Raw genomic sequence first — 18,577 nt, forward strand, 5'->3', positions numbered from 1 at the left:
TTTTAAGACCCTTTAAACCTATTGTGGCTACAGTGTGCTGACTTGCCCTTTTATAGGCCAGTCTGCTTCCTTCAGTCCCTGCTCTCAAAGGGGAAATCTCATCACCTCAACTAACGAGACCGAAGAAGAGAGTTGGACAGCCAATGGTGGCCTCTCCTAACCAGAGGTAAGAAATCTCAGGACTTGGAACTGTAGTTTCCATCTTACAGATTCTGGCCAAGTCCTCTTTCCAATGTCAGAGTTAGTACAGGAGGGTACCATCCTTAGTTTGAGGTAGCTTTTAGAAGGGGAAAGGCTGGTCATATTAGAGTTTCAAGCCAAATAGAGGAGTACAAGTAGTATACATGGTTCTGTCCAACTGTTTAAGACCTTTGTACCACATTGTAAACCCAGGAAGAGGCAAACAAACTGTAGGAAAACAGCTTCTGAACATCTTGTTCTCTAACTAGCCCTAGAGCTCTTCTACTAAGAATTGTGGATGGTTGTGACGTCTTCCCAGTGGACCCTGTCCTGGGGTGAGGGACTCTGATAATGCTGCATTTTCTATTCCTCAAAGATTTGTCACCATGTGTCAGTGTTATTTGACAGGTTACTTTACCTTCACTCTCTCCTGTAGGAAATGGGTGAGAGAAACTTGAGTGTGTTAAGACCACCTCCAAAAAAGGGCAGGAGCTTGGGCTTGAAGACCTAATTTGGAAAACAAGATTGTGAATCTAATGCTCAGATTGCAAACCTATTTTGTGACTACTTTTCACCTCTTCCTGTTTTATCTTAATGGTACTGATGTGAGTTCAAAGTAATTTGCCTGGTGGCAGAGACCTGGTATTCCCCTACAGGTTTAATCAGATCTCTGGGGTTGGGACGTGAGCATAAGTTTTTTTTTTCTTTTTTGGAAGCTTCTATACTCTAATGGGCAATCAGTGTTGAAAAACCTCTGATTTAAACTCTTCGTCCTTCATCCTGGTTGAATGGATGATGAATCTGGTTTTCTCTCTAAAACCAACTGCCTATTCTCTAGTTCCCCAGCCCTTATAGCACACAGTGTCTCAAAAAAAAGTAAGCTTCTAGTAGTACTCTTACAGTAGTAAGACTGCTATAAGTCTGTAACTGCTGCTGTTGTTTTATAATAAAGATTAATAGAAGGATCACTTCCACACTGATCCTTCTTGAAAACCTTTGACACTTCTAGTTCTACTCTCACTGGTCTTTCTCAGTCTCCTTCGGTGAAATCCTCTTCCTCCACTACCCCTTAAATAAATGTTGATATGCTCAGGTCTCTTCTTTTGGTGTATCTTCTCCCCAGGTAATCTCATCCCACATTCTTGGATTTTACTCCACGCAAATCTGAATCACTTGCCCAGAGTTCTCCCTCTGTAGCTTCAGACCTGTATATCTGGCTTCTTACTGTGCTTCTCCATCTGAACATTCCACACACATTATATATTCCCCAATATAAGATATGCTCCTCCCCTTGTTTTCCCTATTATATTAGGTGGTACTAATAGCTACCAAGACTCTCAAGTCAGAAGATTGGGAATTATCCTGGCTTATCTCCTCTCCCACCCCACCCTTAAATCAGTCACTTACCCTTCCTCCTCTGTGTATCTGTATCCCCTCCACTTCTCTCCATCCTCGCAGCAACTGCCTTTTTGCCTACCCTATTTCACTAGGCTGGAGTCTGCACCTCCAGTCTCACTGTCCTCCACCCCATCTCCCACTCCCCTCACTAGACTACTTACCTTGCTTAAAAGTTGAGTTGTCATAGATGGTTCCTCCACAATCTGATCCCAAGCCTTACCCTCCAGCACTTCATTGCTAAGACACTTTATTTAGGCATACACCACTTTGTAAGAGGCTCAAAAACCTTTTTGGAACAATAAAGTATACATATCCTTGCTACCTGAAATGTGATTCTGAGGACATGCAGACCTAAGGGTCTGCATCACCTGGGATTTTATTAAAAACCCAGAATTTCAAGTCCCACCTACTGTATCCGAATCCTCATTTTAACAAAATCTGCAGGTGCTTTATGTGCACATTAAAGTTTGAGAAGCAATGACTTGTAGTCTTTTTTTAAATGAGTCAAGAAATCAGAGCTGAGGGGAAATCTGATGAAGCCAGTGCTGAAGTAATACTGATAAATGCATGAAGTCAGGTGGTCTACAATTAATTGGTGGTGGGGTGGCATTGCTGAGGGTATAGTGATTCTTAGGAAGCCAAACAGCAGACAACTGGGTCAAGTCGAGATTTTTTGTGTATACAGGACTAGACTTAGTACTTACTCTCCCACCACCTCTCTCCTGCCTCCTTTCATATCACTGTGCCTACATCAAAAAATCTTCTCTTTAAAGGCCAAACTCTCTGATCTTACTTTCCAGAAGGCTAAAGACCAAGCCCTCCTTACCAGCCCCCAGTCCTTCCTTAGTTTCCTGAGGTTAGCTGTGACAGAGAGATCAAAGAACTGGACTCTATCTTCCAACCTTTATTCATCCTTTAATCAGTCCAGGTATCACTTCTTCCAGAAAGCCCACTCTCCCTCCCTGACCTACCCTGATGGCTGTGCACCAGGCCTTCAAGGCACTTTTCACCCTGTACTGAAATTGATTAATGGGAGGCATTATACAGCTGTGCCTAGGGGCACATGCTCGAATCAGACACACTGAGGTATGAATCCCAGCTCCCCCTCCTACAAAATCCGTGACTTTGAACCATGACTTAACCTTTCTGGACTTTGGTATCCTCACCTGTAAAATGTGGCTAATAACAGTGCTTTACTGTCCAAAACTGTTGAGAGGAATGGATGAATTAATATATGGCAATAACGTGTGCCATACCTCACCTGTCCCCAGCGCCCGCTATAAACAGTAAATAGCTGAGTAGCTGCCTCGCTCATAGGCATAGGAAGGCTGGCCAATTTGGGGCCAGGAGGAACTGGAGGCCGGTGCGGCTCCTGGAACTCCTTCCAACTTTCGCTGAGTTTGGTGCTTCCTCCCGCGAGGGTAGGGCGGGATCATCGGGTTGATTGACGGCCGGCCCGCCCCCGGCTTGACGTTGTCCTGGTGGTGTTGCTGCGGCCGCACGTGGTCAACTGAGTCCGACTCAGACTCGGCTGCGCCCCGCGTCCTCAACACTAGCACCAGCCGCTTGCCTTCCTGCTCGTCCCGCCCGCGCTATGTCCACACCCACCAGCTGCCCGATTCCTGGGGGCAGGGACTGGCTGCCTGACTGCTACAGCACCACGCTGGGGGGCACACTATACACCACTACCCCCGGAGGTCAGCGGCCAGGCCAACGTGTGCGTGTCGCGGGACGTGGGTGGGGAGGTGCGAGCCTGGACTTGCCTGCAGGCCCCTCTGCAGGTTGTAGCTTTGACAGGAGTGAGTGCTTGGAGCTGAAGCCCAGTTCCCTAAATTCTCAAAGTGATGCAACACGGCCTTGTGCCTAGTTTCCGAGTGACTGGGTAGAAATCATCACTATGGCCTGGGTTCTGGGCTCCTTGCTCACCCGGCCCTCCTGACTTTGCCGCCTGGGAGCAGGAGCCGAGGCCCCAACTGTGTGTGGCTTCAGCAGGAAGCAACCGGGTCTTGCAAAGCTGCAAATGCAGGACTCTGGCAGTTGGGGGCAGGAGCTTCGGGTCTCTGCGCTGGCTGGCTTGACTACTGGCTGACTGGTGTAGCAGCCTGAGATCATGCCTGCTCAGGGGTTCCTGCCACGGAGGCGAAGGGGAGGGGTGAGAACAGGGTAGGGCCTTTGGAGGACATGATCGGGGCCAAGTTCCTCTAGGCTGAGCTGAGCCTGACAGGACTTGGGAGGGGTCAGGATAAGAACAGTGTGTCCCTGTATTTCACAGGAGGAACACCGCTCCTCCCCGCAGGATATCAGAGCCCAGGTGGCAGCACCAGCCTTCTTATCTGCTCTTGGCTTCCTCATCCAACTGAGGCTGGAGGGCTAGGCCCTCCCTTGTGAACCAAAGCAATGAAGTTCCAGAGCCAGCAGAGCAGGACAGGAGCCTCCTGAAGTACTTGAGCTCCAAGTTTGGTGCTCCTCCTACAGCCAAGACCTGAAGCTCTCCTAAACTAAAAGCCCCTGCCTAAACCAGCTGGGATGCCCCACTTGCTCTATGGTGCTTAGACACATCTTGGGTAGGCCCAGGAGACTTTTAAGTGCTGTGAAAGCTAGTCAGCTGAGATCCTGGCTGGGCTGCAGAGCAGTAGCCCTTTAAAAAATGGGAAGATGTGACCCCTTGGTCCCTAAAAGGCCTGTGTCTGGGGTCCCACACAGCTCTGTACCCAAGCTCCTGCCTCTTACCTAGCCCCTACCCCTTGACAGGCACCAGGATCATCTACGACCGAAAGTTCCTGCTGGAGTGCAAGAACTCACCCATTGCCCAGACGCCCCCCCGCTGCCTCCCTCAGATTCCAGGGGTCACAACTCCTCCAACAGCCCCACCCTCCAGGCTCGAGGAGCGGAAGAAGCAGAAGGAGACAGAGGAAGAGATACCTGGTAAGGAAAGCAGACCCTAAAATTAAAAAATGGCTTTGAGCCCAAATGCCCCAGTTAAGTAGAGTGGGGGTTCGATTCTGAGAGGGGCTCCTTCACTGACGCTGAACCTGCAGACCCCAGCCCAGCAACCAGTCCTCCTGCCTTTTCTCTCTCCAGATGACGCACAGTTTGAAATGGACATCTAATCCAGTGAAGGTGACCCTGTGTGTGGAGTAAGAGGAATCCCTCACGCTGCTGCTGCTACCTCCTTTTTCTGGGGTATCCAAAGGCCAGCTGGCCTCATCTAATCCAGAAGGGGGTGACATGGTGGTTCTGGGCCTCCCTTAGCTCTGAGGCAGCTAGACCGGGGATAGGAATGGGCAACTTGCCAAGCCCTTAGTTCTACTACTCTTTGGTCTGTAGGCACTCCTCCCAACCCCTGGCCCTTGGCTCAGGCTGAGGCTGGGGCTGGGGGATGGAGAATGTCACTGTCTGACTGCTTAGTAAACATTCAAAGAAATGCCTTGGCTCCAGTGTTCTCCTCAATGCTGATCTTCCCATCTCAGCCATAAAGCTAAGGGTCCCAGCAAACCTGGTTAGGATCAGAGGTCCCAGGTTCCTTCCCAGCTCCCACTGGGCCCACTTCCAGCAGCACTTAGAGCCTGAGGCAGGCTTTGGGGGCAGGCCATAGGAGCTGTCAAACCATAAACAGCAATAGCCTGACCCCTGCCAAGGGCTGTTCCAGCCTTTCCAGGAAGCAGCTTCCTGGAATCAGGCCTCTCTACCAGTCCCTCCTTAGCTTAGCTTTTCCAAAGCAGGAGAAAAGAGGCACTGCCCCAGCCTATAGCCTTCTTTTGTCTCTCCCCATACCTTTCTGCCTCCCACCTGTAAGTACCAACCATATTCCAACACTGGAAACCTGTACTCTCCCTTTTCACAGCATGATATGAGCCTCCTGGCCCCTTCCACCTGGTTCTGTTGTCCTCAAAGCATTAGAAGACCTTAGGACCCAAACAGAGGCAGAAGCTTATTTGGTGAGTCAGATAAAGAGTCATAATCCTACTCTCCCCATCCCCTGAAAAAAAAAAATCATGATCCCATATGTCAGCAATCTGGTCTTTTTCACCTTCAATTTATACAGCTAGGTTCTAATCTCTGTAGCACTTGCATACCTCAAGGGTGATGCAGTGCAAATAGGTCAGTCTCCTTTTTTTGAGGGAAAAAAATCTTCCCATGCTATTTGAGCCTCTGTTCCCATACTGAAACGAATCATCCAAACACAGGGTTACTCAGCCCAGCAAGGGATGTTTGTTTCTGTCTAATTTGGGTGAAAGTGGCAGGCAGTAATCTGCTCACGCCTAGCAAGGCCATTCATGATGAACAGAGGAAGAACAGAGGTGTGCACGGTGCACAGCGAGCAAGGCAGTTAAGAACACCAGAGGGAACCAGTCTGGCATAGGAAGGGTTCATCTCTCCTACCCAGGTCCCACCACATTGAGATGTTTTATTGAAATGCATATGGTATGGGTAACAAGTGGCCTCCCTGTGGTCCAGGAGGGACCTCTTCCCCCAGAGATGGGTCAGGCCAAACACCCCAACGGGGCAGACAGTCTCCCAAGTGGTAAAAGGGAGCCAAGTTAGGGAAGGCCTCCCATGCCAAGGCATAAGAGATGGTGTGAGGTGAGGCTGGGGAACCCATAGGATTAAGGATCATGTTGGATGCCTGGCATGGTCTGGTTCTGCTCAGCTGTGGCTACAGATTTCTCTTCATTGGCCGCCTCCTCTGAAGACAGACTCCTCTTTTCCGCAATTAATCTTTTAACTCCCACCATCCACTGACTGACCTCAGTCACATGGTCAACCATGAGTGAGCGGTGGATGTCATCTGCTGCATCCCACTGGTGGCTTGAAAGCTCTGAGGAGAGAGAGGGGCTGAGCAAGAAACCTGGAGCAAAAAACATAGCTGCAACTCCTCCCCTCCCAACCAGTCAAAATCTCAGCACCTAGTCCAACTTGGACAACCATGGCAGGATGAGGGACTTGGGCTATACCAAGGGACCCAGCCACACCTTGCACCAGCAGAGCCATCCTCTTCTTTACAGGCATTGACAGCTTCCCTCCAGCCCACTGTTCCTGCAGCAGAGCCAGGCGTCGGCTGATGTCATCACATACCTGCTTCTGAGAGACAGAAGCCCCCTCCAAGTCAGTGCTGCCAGCCCAACAGGGGCAGGGAAAGGAGCACCACATAGGAAGCACCTGCTTTGTCTGGCCCAGGAACTTTACACTCTAATCTTAGAGTTATGGTTCTTTACGCAAAGATTAGAGGCCCCACTAAGAATCTGATGAAATCTATGGATCTCCTCTCAAGAAAAATGCATTATGGCTAGAATTTTTAAATTTCTGGAGTTTCTCATATGCTCAGAAATTAATTCTATAGTGCTGCTTTACAAATAAGGAAACTAAGGACCAAAGAGGTGAAGATCACTCTGCTACTTTTTTTTTTATAAACTTATTTATTTATTTTTGGCTGCATTGGGTCTTCGTTGCTGTGCATGGGCTTCTCATTGTGGTGGCTTCTCTTGTTGCAGAGCACGGGCTCTAGAGCACAGGCTCAGTAGTTGTGGTGCACGGGCTTAGTTGCTCTGCAGCATGTGGGATCTTCCCGGACCAGGGCTTGAACCCATGTCCCCTGCATTGGCAGGTGGATTCGTAACCACTGTGTCATCAGGGAAGCCCCTCTGCTACTTTCCTTTAAGACTCCTCAGATCCCTTGCCTCCAGAGAACTTAGGAAACATTATCAATAAAAAAAGTGGTTGTTGTTGGGGTTTTTTCCCCCTCCCTAAGCATAATATCAGCAGGGTCTATTCTCAATGGCCTAGAGGTATGTAGATCAGGCTGTTATTGTCACTAATGGGAGCTGAATTCAATTCTTGTTCCTATAAGCCTCTTCTGAGGCTTGTGAACCCTCCTAAATCCTGTGTTCATTTTTCTAGGAAGTCCTTAGCAAATTCTGAAGGGGTTCATAACTCAGAAAGGATTAAGAGCCATTGCTTATAGGGTCAGAGGGTCTACCTTTGAGAGTCATACCTGCATCTGGCTGTTGATGGGAGCTTTCACTTACCTTTGTGTGGCCGCGGCAATCCTCCAATGCCCGTTCCAAAGGTTTCAGTACATCTTCCAGCAGAATCTCAGACTCAACGACTGGGAAATTTGTGGGCTCCATGCTGGAGGGAGGACAACTCCCCACAAATGGGGGTCTGGAAGCCTTACTTGACAGAGGTGGAGGCCCCATTGGGGGGGCTCCAGGAGATGTCTCTGAGGTGGGGACTGAAAAGGTAAAGCAAGATCAAGCAAACATGGCTTAAATAGGTACAAAGAAATAAAATGGATGATGTGATAAAGAGGAATAGTAGAGGGACCTACCTAGCCTGAGTGTTCAAGGAAGGCCTTATAAGATGATATCTAAGTTTATCCCAGCTCACACACTATGTGACATATGGCAAATTACCTTTAACCTCTGAGCTTGGGTTCCTCTTCTGTAAAATGGGGATATTATAGGAATAGTACTTATTTCACAGGGTTGCAATGATGATTAAGTAAGAATATAGGTACAGCTGCTACATTAGTGTGTAGCAAAAAGTGCTCACAAAGTTAAGAACCTGGATGAGATAGATGCAGCCATAAAGAGTTGAAGGAACTATGTACTAGGGCAGAGGTAAGGGAAGGGCCCAAGAGGTGGAAAAAGTCCTGACTTGTTCAAGGAACAGAAACAAGGCCTATGTGGCTGGAAATGATTAACACTGAAGAAAGTAGTATGAGCTTTCACTGGAGAGGTAAGCAGGGGTCCAGACCCTGCAGGGCTTTGGAGGAGTTTAATCTTGAGCCATTACTCCATTAGTGGTAACAGGAAGCCACTGCAGGTTTATAAAAGCAGGGACTGATATCACTAAACTTGTTTTTTATGACATTCACTCTGTATGGTCTGTGAAAAGTTGATGAGAATAGGTAGAGGAGGGCAGGTTAACAATAGTCCAGGAAAGAGAATGCTGGCATGGACTAGAGTGAAAGAGTAGATGAGGGGAAATGGAGTGGTCTGAGATATATTTAGGAGGAGGCAGAACAGATCTTGATGGAACAGGATGGGGTGAAGGAGAGAGAAGCCAAGGATGACTCTTGGTTTCTGACTTTAATGATGGGATGGTGGAATCACTATGGAAAATGAGAAAACTGGAGGAGAAAATTCAAAAATTACTTTTAGGTATCAATATCCGCATGGATGATAATTCATCTAATTTGGTGTGTCAATTTGACCTTCTCACCTCCAATAACCATTTTTTCTACCCTACCTCAGCCTCCCATCCCCCTCTGCCTTGTTCTCAGCAACAATGACCACCGCTCATACCCTTCCAGCTCAGCTACTCAGATTTTTGAGGTGCATTAAACTCACTCCCTTTAAATTCATAGCTACGGATTTTAAAAGGCATCCAACATTGCCTGGAAATCATATACTTTGCCTCATTTTTCCACTCTTCAGAACAACTATTTTCACATCTTATCTCCTCTAAACTTTTCTACCTTCTTTTATTTTCCTTTCCCTGCTGTCTCTGTACTTCTGACCCTACCTCATATTTCACTGAGAAAATAAAGGTCATTGAACAGGAACACTCTCATCTTCTCACCACCAGTTCTACTAACCCACTTGCATCTGTGGCTGCTTTCCTTTCTCCTCTAATAGATGAAAGGTTCCTGTTCCTATCAGAGGCCATCTCTCCAGCTGTACTCTGCATCCCCTCCTCTCTTGCCTTCTCTAGGCTTCCCTCCTGCAGTTATCCCTTTTCTCCTGTGCCATCAGTTCTCCCTCTCTACTAAAACATCCCATCAGCATACAGAACCATCCCTTACCTCACGCTGCATCCTCAGGCACTGGCCTATTTCTCATCTCTGCTTTACAGGAGAATTTCTTCAGTGAGCTGACTACAGTTTCTCTCTACTTTTCACATTCTCTCCTCAGCCCATTCCTGCTGGGTTTCTGCTCTCATCACTCCTGACTGCTTTTGTTAGGGTCAGTAGTGATTGCTATGTTTGTCAAATCAAGTAGTCCCTTTTCTTCATTTTATTTAACCTCTCAGCAGCATTCATCAGGGTTGAATCAAGATTTTAATCTCTCCCAGAGTAAATTTTACTTTCTTCTTACTTCTTTTACTCTTTCTCAGTCTCATTTGCTAATTCCTTCCCTGTTCAACCTTGAAATGCTAGAGCACCTTAGGGCTCTGTCTTGGATCCTCTTTAGGCCTCTGTCCACACACACTCTTTATTCAAGCCCATGACATCAAATACCATCCATGTGACAGTGGCACATTTCTGTAATTCTGGCCTAGACCTCTCCCCAGAGTAGCAGCCCAAATTTAACATGGCCAAGACAGAAAGCTTGCTTTTTTCCTCACCCACCAAAACCCAGTTATCCCATATCAATGAACAACACCATCCAGTTCCTCAAGTGAAAAAATGTGTGTTACATTGCTTCTTCCTTCACCTCACCTACTATACCTACTCATTCCTGACTTTCTCCATAACATATGCTATATCCATCCAATTCCTACCACCTCTAGTACTCCCACCCTTGTCCAAATCATCATTACATCTTACCTACGTTAGCAAAACAGCCTCTGAATTTGTCTTTCCACTTCTTCCCTAAAATCTATTTTCCACACAGTAGACACAGTAATCTTTTTAAAGATATAAGTCAGTGTTTCTCAACCTGGGGAGATTTTGCCCCCAGGACAAGTGTCTGGAGACACTTTTGGCTATCACAACTGGGTGGGTGCTACTGACATCTAGTGAGTAGAGGCCAGGGATGCTGCAGACATCTTACAATGTATGGGACAGTCTCTCACAAAAAAGAATTATCTGGCCCAAAATGCCATTAGTGCTAAGGTTAAGAAACTCTGATTTATATTATAACTCTGCAATGTTACGGGTGTGGATAAGAGAGGAGTGAAAAGAGCTGAATCTGAGCTCCCTTTTCAGGGCCACAGATCCACCTATTGGCACGGGAAATGCTCAGGGGGAAAGGATGCCCTCCTCTACTTTAAATTTTTCAATGGCTTCCGCTTTATGTAGATTAAAATACAAACTCCTTATCCTGGTTTACAAAAACCCACTATGATCTGGCCCCCTGCCTACTTCTCAGATCTTAATCTCTATCCCTAGCCCACTGTGCTCTAGTCATCAGATATTCCTTCAGTCTCTGAATTTGCCAAACTTATCTCAGGGCTCCTGCAGTAGCTGTTTCCAATGCCCTGAATACTCTTGCACCTGATCTTTGTGTGGCTAGCTTTTAATCATTCAGATTTCAGCTTAAGTGTCAGCCCCTCGGATACCTTAGTTACCCAGTCACTCTCACATCACCCTGTTTTATTTCTCTGCAAAGCCCTTACCACCATTTCATCTATCTCCAAAGCGATAGTGTGGACTCCAAGAAAACAAAACTTTTTGTCTTGTTCACTGCTGTTTAGTTTGCCTTCAAACACAGTAGATGCTCAGTAGATGATACTGATTAAGTGAATAACACGTTAAGTCTGAGATGCTTATCATACAGTCAAGTGACGAGGAAGAACAGACAAATGGGTATACCACGATGGGGTTCTGAGTAAAGATCCAGGTTGGAAATAGGATTTGAAAATAATTTGGGAATTAAAAACTATATTAAAAACCGTAGGTCTGGATGAGATCACCTAGGGCAAAAGCCCAGAGAGATTCTTTTGAGACCAACGTACCAATTATTTACCTGGGCAACAGGTAAGAGGCTCGGAAAAGGGCCAGAACTGGGCCCCTTTCTGGGGCTCCAACCTCTCTCCTCAGGAAGTCCTCAGAGAGCAAAAAAGGCCCATGGTACAAGCTTATTCCTGGCACCGCCCATTCTCGGCGGGTCACGGCGCACAGGGCCCCCACGCACCTCTGGGGGATCCATCCTGGGGAGCGGCGACCCTCTTGGTGAGCGGCGTGCGCTTGGGTCCGCCAGCCTGGGTCTGCAGCCCGTATGAGAATTGCGGCGGATCGTTCCAGCCGCGCTCCTTGTTGCCTGCGCAGGTGAGAGGACGTGTGAAGCGAGCCTGGGGGCGACAGAGGGTCCGCACCCCGCGCGGTAACCGCCCCCAGCCTGGACCGGCGGTAGACCCAGCGCCCCAGCCCACCCGCCGCGCTCACCCGGTTTCACGTACAGCCCCGCCATCTCCACTTCCGCACGGCCAGCGGGGCATCACGTCACTTCCGGGGCGGCCGCACCCGAGCCTGCTGGGGCACGCCCCCGGCAGGGCCGGTTGCCTGGAGCCCTCCAGGTTGGACAGTTCAGAAACGCTGGGAATCGCCGTCGAGGCCCTGCTCCAACTCCCTAAGGAGCTCTAAATCTATTCCAGCTAATAACGCACGGGGTCCTAACTACATGGTACCAAGTGGGGCTGTTTTCCAGGAGGTGGCGCTCTAGGAGCCCAAGTGGGTTCCCTCTCTCCAAATCTCACAGTTGCTCTCAGGAGCAAGTTTAAACCACCAGAAGCTCATGCCCCACACATGCCCCCACTGTGATCTAGCCAGGTGGACTTCCAGAACCTCTGTCCACTTCCCTGAACGTTTACACTCTCTCGGTTGGAATGTATTTATTAGGAAGCCTAGCACACTTAAAGTACCTCAGACCAGGTACTTCAGGTGTCTCACTTGAGCTCCCACAACCTTCTGAGATTTCCTAGTTGTACTATATATTATCTTCAGTGCTGTTTATTTGACTCTTGTTTGACAGTCTCAGAAGGTGGAACTCCTATTTTATTATACCTCCAGTGCCGACCTTAGTGCCTAGTGCCTATATATTCATAAAAATATATTTCTTAAATGAAGTCATTTTTCCAACACTCCCATGCCCTTATGTGACTACCTGCAGCCACCGACACCAAGCACAGATGCAGACACTCATCTCATACAGGTTATTAACTCCCAACCCAGTCCCAGGCCCAATATACTCACATCCGGTGAGGTCACTGAGGGATTTTTATTTGTACCGATTTTGCTATAAAGTGTTGCTGAGGTAGAGCCAACTGTCCAGGGCTGGACAGGGGCAAGGAACACAGGGACCCAGGGAGAGGAGAGCCCGGGGCCTAGGCTGTGGTACAGGGCCTCTCAATCATCCATATAAACAATAAATTGGGCAATAAATAGAGGGTGGGCAAGGGTCAGTGGGGAAAGCAGAGAAGGCTCCAAGGGGCGAGAGGCTGCAGGTCCCTGGGGAATGAAGGGGTACAGAGTCGGGCATGGACCCAGAACCTCCTTCCCCAGTCCTCCCCGATTAATTTAGGGCATGTGGAGCAGAGAGGGTTTCAGCCGGAAGGCATCAAGAAAAGAGAAGATGCCCCGCTTTCGAGGGGCTGCCCCTGCACCCCCAACCCCTCCTTTGAGCAGGGGGAGGGGCAGGGGACCTCCAGGGGAGTCCACAGAGCTGGTCCGCTTGAGTCGTAGGCGGGCACGGGCCTGGGCACCCCAGGCCTTGCCTCGAGCCGCAGAGGCCACAAGACACTTCTGGTACTGAACCTAGGGAGAAGGGGAATGTGAGGATCCACTTCCTTTCTGCCCCGGACCCCCTGAAAGCTCCTGCAGGACAGGGACACGGCGGCCAAGGCTTCAGTAGGAAATGAAGCTGGTAGTCTGCCACATTTGGAGCCCCTACAGCATTCACAGGTAGCTCAATAACAAAAGCCTAAAACTTCACATTCACTGAGCATTTAAGGAGAGCTTGACACTGTGTTAAATTCTTTATATATATAATCTAATCGATCTAGTTATTTATCGGGTGTTAAAATCACCATTTTGCAAATGAGGAAGTGAGATTCAGAGAGAATACATGACTTGCCCAAGGTCACATAATCAGAAATTGATAGAATTGGAATTCAAAACTAGTTCTGATTGCACGGCCTGTGCTCTTATCCATACCTACCACTATGCTAACTCTCCTCCATCTCTCATTGCAGTGGACTGGACCCTGGCAAAGTGGACTCCCTAGTCAAAGGGATGTTCTACAACCCAGTCCCAATGCAAACTGCTCTGCTCCTCTCTCATTTGAACTCAACAGGGTTCTAAATAGTCTTCTCACTTCTCTTGTGTCTTCCAAATCTTCTACCCATACTATAGCTTTAGTGATCTTCAAAATTCACAAACTTGACTTCACTGTCCTGCTCAAAACCTTTCAATGGCTCAAAGTGCCTCAAGATAAAACAAATTCATCACCCTACCCTGTAAGTCCATGACCTGGATTCTGCCATTCTTTCTACCCCTATCTCTCACTCCATCTCCCCCTGCACTCCAGATACACTAGATTCTTACACATACTCTAATCCACTGACATCCCTCTCACCTTCACAGCTGGGGTTCCCTGTACTTGGCACATGTCCTGTCCCATTCCCCTTCACCTGGATAACTTCCCTCCTTGGACCTTCAACTCTCAGTTTTCTATCACCTCTTTCAGGTAGCCTTCTTGAACCTCCAAAGGGGCCATATCCTCCATCATCCTGTGGTGTACAACTTCTTTCTGGCCTGTCTCTGCTCTAACCTAAGTGTTCTGTGAGGGCAAAGGCTATGCCCTCTAAACCACTGAATTCCCAGGGTCCAGTATGGTTGAGTTCCGGCAAGCACTCATATTTGAGTGAATAAGTGAACTGAACTGAGTGCAAGTGTCCCATACTCAAATGCCCACAGATAACCAGAAAACAATTTAAATGAGAGAAAACAGGAAAGACAATGCTCACCCTTCAAGGCACAGCCCTTACACAATTCCAGCTAAATGCTGAAATGTATACGTGTGGACCCAAGTGCCAGAACTTCTGATATTTTACAAAAAACACAAATGGCAATTATTATGTGAAATGTCCTGGCCTTTAAATATTGGCAACTAATTAAAGCCTATTAAAAACAGCATGAGGGTCAAATAAAATACTGCTGAACCACAGTCAGCCCTGGCATGGCTGGTTTGTGATCTCTGGAGAGGCTGCCGATCCTGAACCCCAGTCACCCGTACAGAGAAGCTGCAGGGCAATCCCACCCACCCATTCCCACCCCTAACTCACCATGCAAGCAGCCTGCACAGCTTCGGAGAGTCCCCCTGCATGGGGCTGGCACCAGAAGGCCGCACACTGGAAGCTCTGACGGCCCAGGTCGGCAATGAGGCCAAAGGTGTGTGGGTCACGACCAACACCAATAAAGGTCACGAGGCGCACAGGGCACTGCCACAGTGGCTCCTCCTCTGCACCAGCCTCTGCCTGCCCAAATCAGGCCTAGTCACTAGGGGGCCAGGTACTAGCTGGACCCACTGAGCACTTCCAGTAGCAAGCAATAACCCCTTGGCATCCCCACCCACCCCTCCACACCCCCAACTTCACCTTCTTCTGGCTGGTACCTGAATGGGATGTGCAGTCATGAGAGAGTCAGATATGCTGAGCATGGCAGGGACCCAGGCGTCCCGGTCCCCATGGGTGGTGAGGGTACCAATGGCCGCGTTCATCACGTCCATGCCTGGGGGGGGGGACAAGCCCACCATGGTGTCTCCCAGGTGTAAAGAAGGATCTGCAGGGAGTGTCTAGGCCCCTCTCACTGACTTAGGATTCAGAGAGATGGGAACAGAATAGCTGCAGCCAGGTTTAGACTCCTGAGTTGAGAAGGGTGGTACATCCCAGGCTATAGAGGGCCATGGGAGCACTCTTAGAAATGTGATAGCTCCTTCCTTTCCCACCTTCCTCTTCTCTTATGGAGCCCACCCCCTCCAGCCCACTCAGTCCTCACCCATGGCTTTGGTGACTGGCAGGGTCCCCATGTACAGTGCCTCGTACTTCTGAGCAGCCTGGCTCACCGCATCCAGTAGCTCCACTGAAATATATACACCAAGTTGGCCTGGGTACTCTCTCAGAGACCCCTTTCTCCACGCTTCTAAGGGAACTGGAACTAGCAGGAAAAAGGCCATGGATGTTCCTCCAATTTAGAGTTTGGGATCCCTGGGACAAGGATACCTCAGAAGTTCTCTATCTCCAGAGAAGTACTAAATAACCAGAACCCCCTTCCCATCTTTCACCAAAGTAGCCTGTTGGTGCAGTGCAGCCCTTCCCTCCCCATACCTTGTCGAGGCAGGTCTTCAGGGGAGATGGGGTCTAGTGAGCAGCAAGGGGAATCACCACTGACCCCTACTCGCTCTGACAAGATCTGAAACACAATGCAGCCAGCATGAGGTGTAGGGAGGGGGAAGTGAGGTAAGGGAGCCAATACCACCCTAACCCAACCACCTTAGCAGCTTCAGACCCAGCTCCATACCCACATTCCCTGCCCCACTCTGGCCCTTACCTGGGCACAGAGCCCGTGTAGGGCACTGGCAATGGCCTTGGCAGGGACGTCACAGCGAAACACATGGCACTTGAGCATACAGCTGTCTTTATCACCCGCCACAAAAGCGAAGTCCCTGGCAGGGTCAGAGATGGGGCTAGGGCAGGGCCAGGGATGGAGCTGGGGTAGAGGCTAGGTAGGGACAGGGGCCTGTAGTGCCTGCAGGAGGCTAGAAAGTCAGGGTTATGGCAGGGATGGAACAAGGAGATCAGGGCTGGGGCTCTAGGCACCTGGCTGTCACTCACCTGTCACTGTTCCAGAAGCATGTGGGAGCACAGGAGAGAATCAGCCCAGCCTCTCAGGCTCTCCCCCATCCGTCCCTGCTGAGCTGGGCCCACCCTCCCCAACCAGGGCTGGACCAGGCAGGGGAGGCAGAGCTTGGGTACATGTCAGAGGACCTGTGTCCAGGGGTTCAAGTACAGGGGGTCAGCATCAGCGGGGATCACAGCCTGCCGGGGGGAGGGAGGAGCAACTCTCACTTCGAGGGATGTAGGGGTCCTCACCGGCCCTTGGAGCTGCCCACACCCCATACACGAATGTGCACCAGAGGCTGGCGGTGGATCAGACTGTGGTCCAGGGGATTCACCAGGCTCATCACATCCTTCTTCAGGATCATCAGCATGTTCTGGCCCTGCCAAGGAGAGGTCAGCCCGGAGCTCAGATGAAGGTGGTTGCCATGAGGAACAGGCAATTCAGGGACAACCACCACTGCTGGATGCTGGGCTGAACCCCTTAAAGGGCCAGCCAGCTTACCTCGCCCCAGGTACCATCCGGGGGCTGGCTCTGGCTACGAGTCTGGGCCAGCTGCTGGATGCAGTTATTGACTGCAATACTGCTCTTCCCTGGTACCAGGTCCTCTTCAGGTACTTCTACCCAGCCCAGAGAGCGGACTGCGAAGCACTGATGGGTTGAGGAAAAGGACACGAGGACCCTGAGTAAGTAGAGGTGAAGTAGGGTGGGAGGTGCCACAGGCTCCACATATATAAACCCTCTGAGACCTCCCTTCAGCCTTGATTACCTCTGCTCAGCCCAGTCTCACCCCTGACCTTTCCCTTGGGACCCTCCCCAATGCCCTGGACTGGCCCTCAGGCCCAAATCACTACCTTAGCCCCTGGCTCCATTCTCTGGATGTAGGATTCTTCACCATACCAGGACAGAGAATTACTGGAATAGAGCAGAGCTCGTAAGAGGACCACAATTCCTACAGAAGGGACAATGGTGAGGACCAGACTACTCGATGGGCACAAGATGTGGGATAAGACCCAGAATATAGTGTCCCAAATATAAAGTCAGAGTGAGACAAGGCCCAGGACATATTACATAAATGTAACATAAAGCATGGCTTAGAATTTGAGGGAAAATTCAACACACAGGACACAGAATAAAACAAACATGGAACAGGGTCCAAGATCTGGACCAGCGCCCCAAATCAGGACAAGAAGACCCTAGAACACAGGATAGGAACCTCCGTGGACAGAACCTAGGGTAGTGACCAAGGCCTAGAACATGAGAGGTCAGGACCCAGAATACATAAAACAACATGTAACAAAAAACAGCTTGGAACAAGGAACAAAACTCAAAACACTGGGAGAGTCAACAATATGGGACAGAGCCAAGAACACATAACAAAACCCTAAACATGGGACACAGTCCAGAACCTGTGCTGGAAAGCGGACTGTGGGTCCAGCTGCATCTTTGAGTGCCATGGAACCCCAAGCCTTTCATTTTTGCCTGGCCTATCCCTGTTACCTCCGGTCCAGTGAGTTCTCCAGGCTGGAGAAGGATCTCCCCTTGGGGGGCCGAAGTCCCCAAATTCCCTCCGTCTTCTGTAGAGAGGGGGCTAGGTCAGTGTGGCAGTAGGCTTAGATCCACACATGAGCTCAGGCCCCCTCTTCACACGCCACCTACCGTGCCTGGGTCCTCTGCATCTCCTGACTCCCAGGTTGGGCGCTGCCACTGGGTGCTACCGCTGGGTACATGCCAATAATAAGTACCTGCAGCATCGCGGATCTTCCTCCAGCCAGGGGGCAAACCTGGCTCCCCCTCCAGACTCTGGTCCCCCCACAAGTCATCTACAGGAACGTGAGATTGGAGAAGGAAGGCATATATGTGCGCTCAGAATAACACTTTGTCATAACCCTTCCTCCAACCCAAAAGGCACAACTTAGCGCTGAAGGTTCAGCCTGAGGTTCCAGGCTTCCAACCTTGGATACTGCAGTGCAAAGATCGGGGTTCATTTGTTCCCTGGTCCTCACTCCGAGACGTACGCCCCTCCCTGTCTTTGAGGCTGAGGTAGCCTTTCGCGCTCCCTCGTCCCCCCTCAGCTCCCGATCCTCCCATCGGGACCCTCTGTGCACACCATCGCAGTTGACCAGAATGATGGCCAGCATGTAATCCTTGCCCAGCATAGCCCTGGTCGCGTCCCCAGCTCGCCTCCGGAGCTGCTGCGCCTACAAGTCCAGCCTCTGCGCTGGAATCGGCCTGGCCAGCTGGCGCCGCACAAATACGGGGCGGGGCAGGGGCCGGGTCCTGGGGCGGGAAAGGACCCGCCTGAGCAGCGCCTCCTGTCGAAAGGTGGCGCGTGAAAACAGCCGTCCTGATCCCCCAGTTGCCGCGCGTTGGCGTGCGAAGGTCTGGAGGAGGAGCAAGGTCCGCGGCGCGCACGCTGACATCATAGCTCAATTGTGA

At 49.9% G+C, this 18,577-nt stretch overlaps 3 protein-coding genes across 11 annotated transcripts; 1 reads left to right on the forward strand and 2 right to left on the reverse strand.

Annotated features, from left to right (window-relative positions):
• The first annotated feature begins 172 nt into the window (after positions 1-172).
• On the forward strand, positions 173-7,002 carry EIF4EBP3 (eukaryotic translation initiation factor 4E binding protein 3). 7 transcript variants are annotated; one of them, XR_012330882.1, is made up of 5 exons: positions 173-3,275; positions 4,330-4,503; positions 4,660-4,761; positions 5,423-5,516; positions 6,585-7,002. XR_012330882.1 is itself a non-coding variant. In XM_073802599.1 (4 exons), exons 1-3 carry the CDS (start codon positions 3,173-3,175, stop codon positions 4,686-4,688), a joined length of 306 nt encoding a protein of 101 aa, XP_073658700.1. In that variant the 5' UTR covers positions 173-3,172; the 3' UTR covers positions 4,689-4,715; positions 6,585-7,002. The 7 variants fall into 7 exon arrangements, 3 of the variants coding, with proteins under 3 accessions (XP_073658700.1, XP_073658701.1, XP_073658699.1); XR_012330884.1 differs by having other exon boundaries at positions 4,660-4,715; XR_012330885.1 differs by having other exon boundaries at positions 4,660-4,698.
• SRA1 (steroid receptor RNA activator 1) lies at positions 5,934-12,359 on the reverse strand. Its single transcript, XM_004321972.4, has 5 exons — positions 11,690-12,359; positions 11,439-11,564; positions 7,605-7,810; positions 6,552-6,660; positions 5,934-6,397 (listed from the first exon to the last, which is right to left on the reverse strand). Exons 1-5 carry the CDS (start codon positions 11,712-11,714, stop codon positions 6,186-6,188), a joined length of 678 nt encoding a protein of 225 aa, XP_004322020.1. The 5' UTR covers positions 11,715-12,359; the 3' UTR covers positions 5,934-6,185.
• A 143-nt stretch (positions 12,360-12,502) lies between these two features.
• APBB3 (amyloid beta precursor protein binding family B member 3) lies at positions 12,503-18,577 on the reverse strand. 3 transcript variants are annotated; one of them, XM_004321976.4, is made up of 12 exons: positions 18,249-18,557; positions 17,798-17,961; positions 17,639-17,715; positions 16,993-17,053; positions 16,643-16,789; positions 16,393-16,520; positions 15,851-15,965; positions 15,628-15,712; positions 15,299-15,382; positions 14,916-15,031; positions 14,587-14,778; positions 12,503-13,057 (listed from the first exon to the last, which is right to left on the reverse strand). In XM_004321976.4, the coding sequence occupies exons 1-12, from the start codon at positions 18,295-18,297 to the stop codon at positions 12,821-12,823; spliced, it is 1,455 nt and encodes a 484-aa protein (XP_004322024.1). In that variant the 5' UTR covers positions 18,298-18,557; the 3' UTR covers positions 12,503-12,820. The 3 variants fall into 3 exon arrangements, with proteins under 3 accessions (XP_004322024.1, XP_073658696.1, XP_073658695.1); XM_073802595.1 differs by lacking the exon at positions 14,587-14,778 and having other exon boundaries at positions 18,249-18,577; XM_073802594.1 differs by lacking the exon at positions 18,249-18,557 and having other exon boundaries at positions 16,993-17,090; positions 17,798-18,235.

The sequence above is a fragment of the Tursiops truncatus genome, chromosome 3 (assembly GCF_011762595.2).
Source record: "Tursiops truncatus isolate mTurTru1 chromosome 3, mTurTru1.mat.Y, whole genome shotgun sequence".
NCBI classification, from domain to species: domain Eukaryota; kingdom Metazoa; phylum Chordata; class Mammalia; order Artiodactyla; family Delphinidae; genus Tursiops; species Tursiops truncatus.

What these genes read in the sequence shown, in the direction of transcription:
- SRA1 (XM_004321972.4), bottom strand. Translation starts at nt 11,714, where the DNA reads ATGGCGGGGCTGTACGTGAAACCGG. An exon ending in GGGGCTGTACGTGAAACCGG is followed by an intron (nt 11,565 to 11,689) that starts GTGAGCGCGGCG and finishes TCACCTGCGCAG; the next exon opens with GCAACAAGGAGCGCGGCTGG. An exon ending in ATTGCCGCGGCCACACAAAG is followed by an intron (nt 6,661 to 7,604) that starts GTAAGTGAAAGC and finishes TCTGTCTCTCAG; the next exon opens with AAGCAGGTATGTGATGACAT.
- EIF4EBP3 (XM_073802599.1), top strand. Translation starts at nt 3,173, where the DNA reads ATGTCCACACCCACCAGCTGCCCGATTCCTGGGGGCAGGGACTGGCTG. An exon ending in ATACACCACTACCCCCGGAG is followed by an intron (nt 3,276 to 4,329) that starts GTCAGCGGCCAG and finishes ACCCCTTGACAG; the next exon opens with GCACCAGGATCATCTACGAC. An exon ending in GACAGAGGAAGAGATACCTG is followed by an intron (nt 4,504 to 4,659) that starts GTAAGGAAAGCA and finishes TTCTCTCTCCAG; the next exon opens with ATGACGCACAGTTTGAAATG.
- APBB3 (XM_004321976.4), bottom strand. Translation starts at nt 18,297, where the DNA reads ATGCTGGGCAAGGATTACATGCTGGCCATCATTCTGGTCAACTGCGAT. An exon ending in TGAAGACCTGCCTCGACAAG is followed by an intron (nt 15,383 to 15,627) that starts GTATGGGGAGGG and finishes TATATATTTCAG; the next exon opens with TGGAGCTACTGGATGCGGTG. An exon ending in GCCAGTCACCAAAGCCATGG is followed by an intron (nt 15,032 to 15,298) that starts GTGAGGACTGAG and finishes CCCCCCCCCCAG; the next exon opens with GCATGGACGTGATGAACGCG.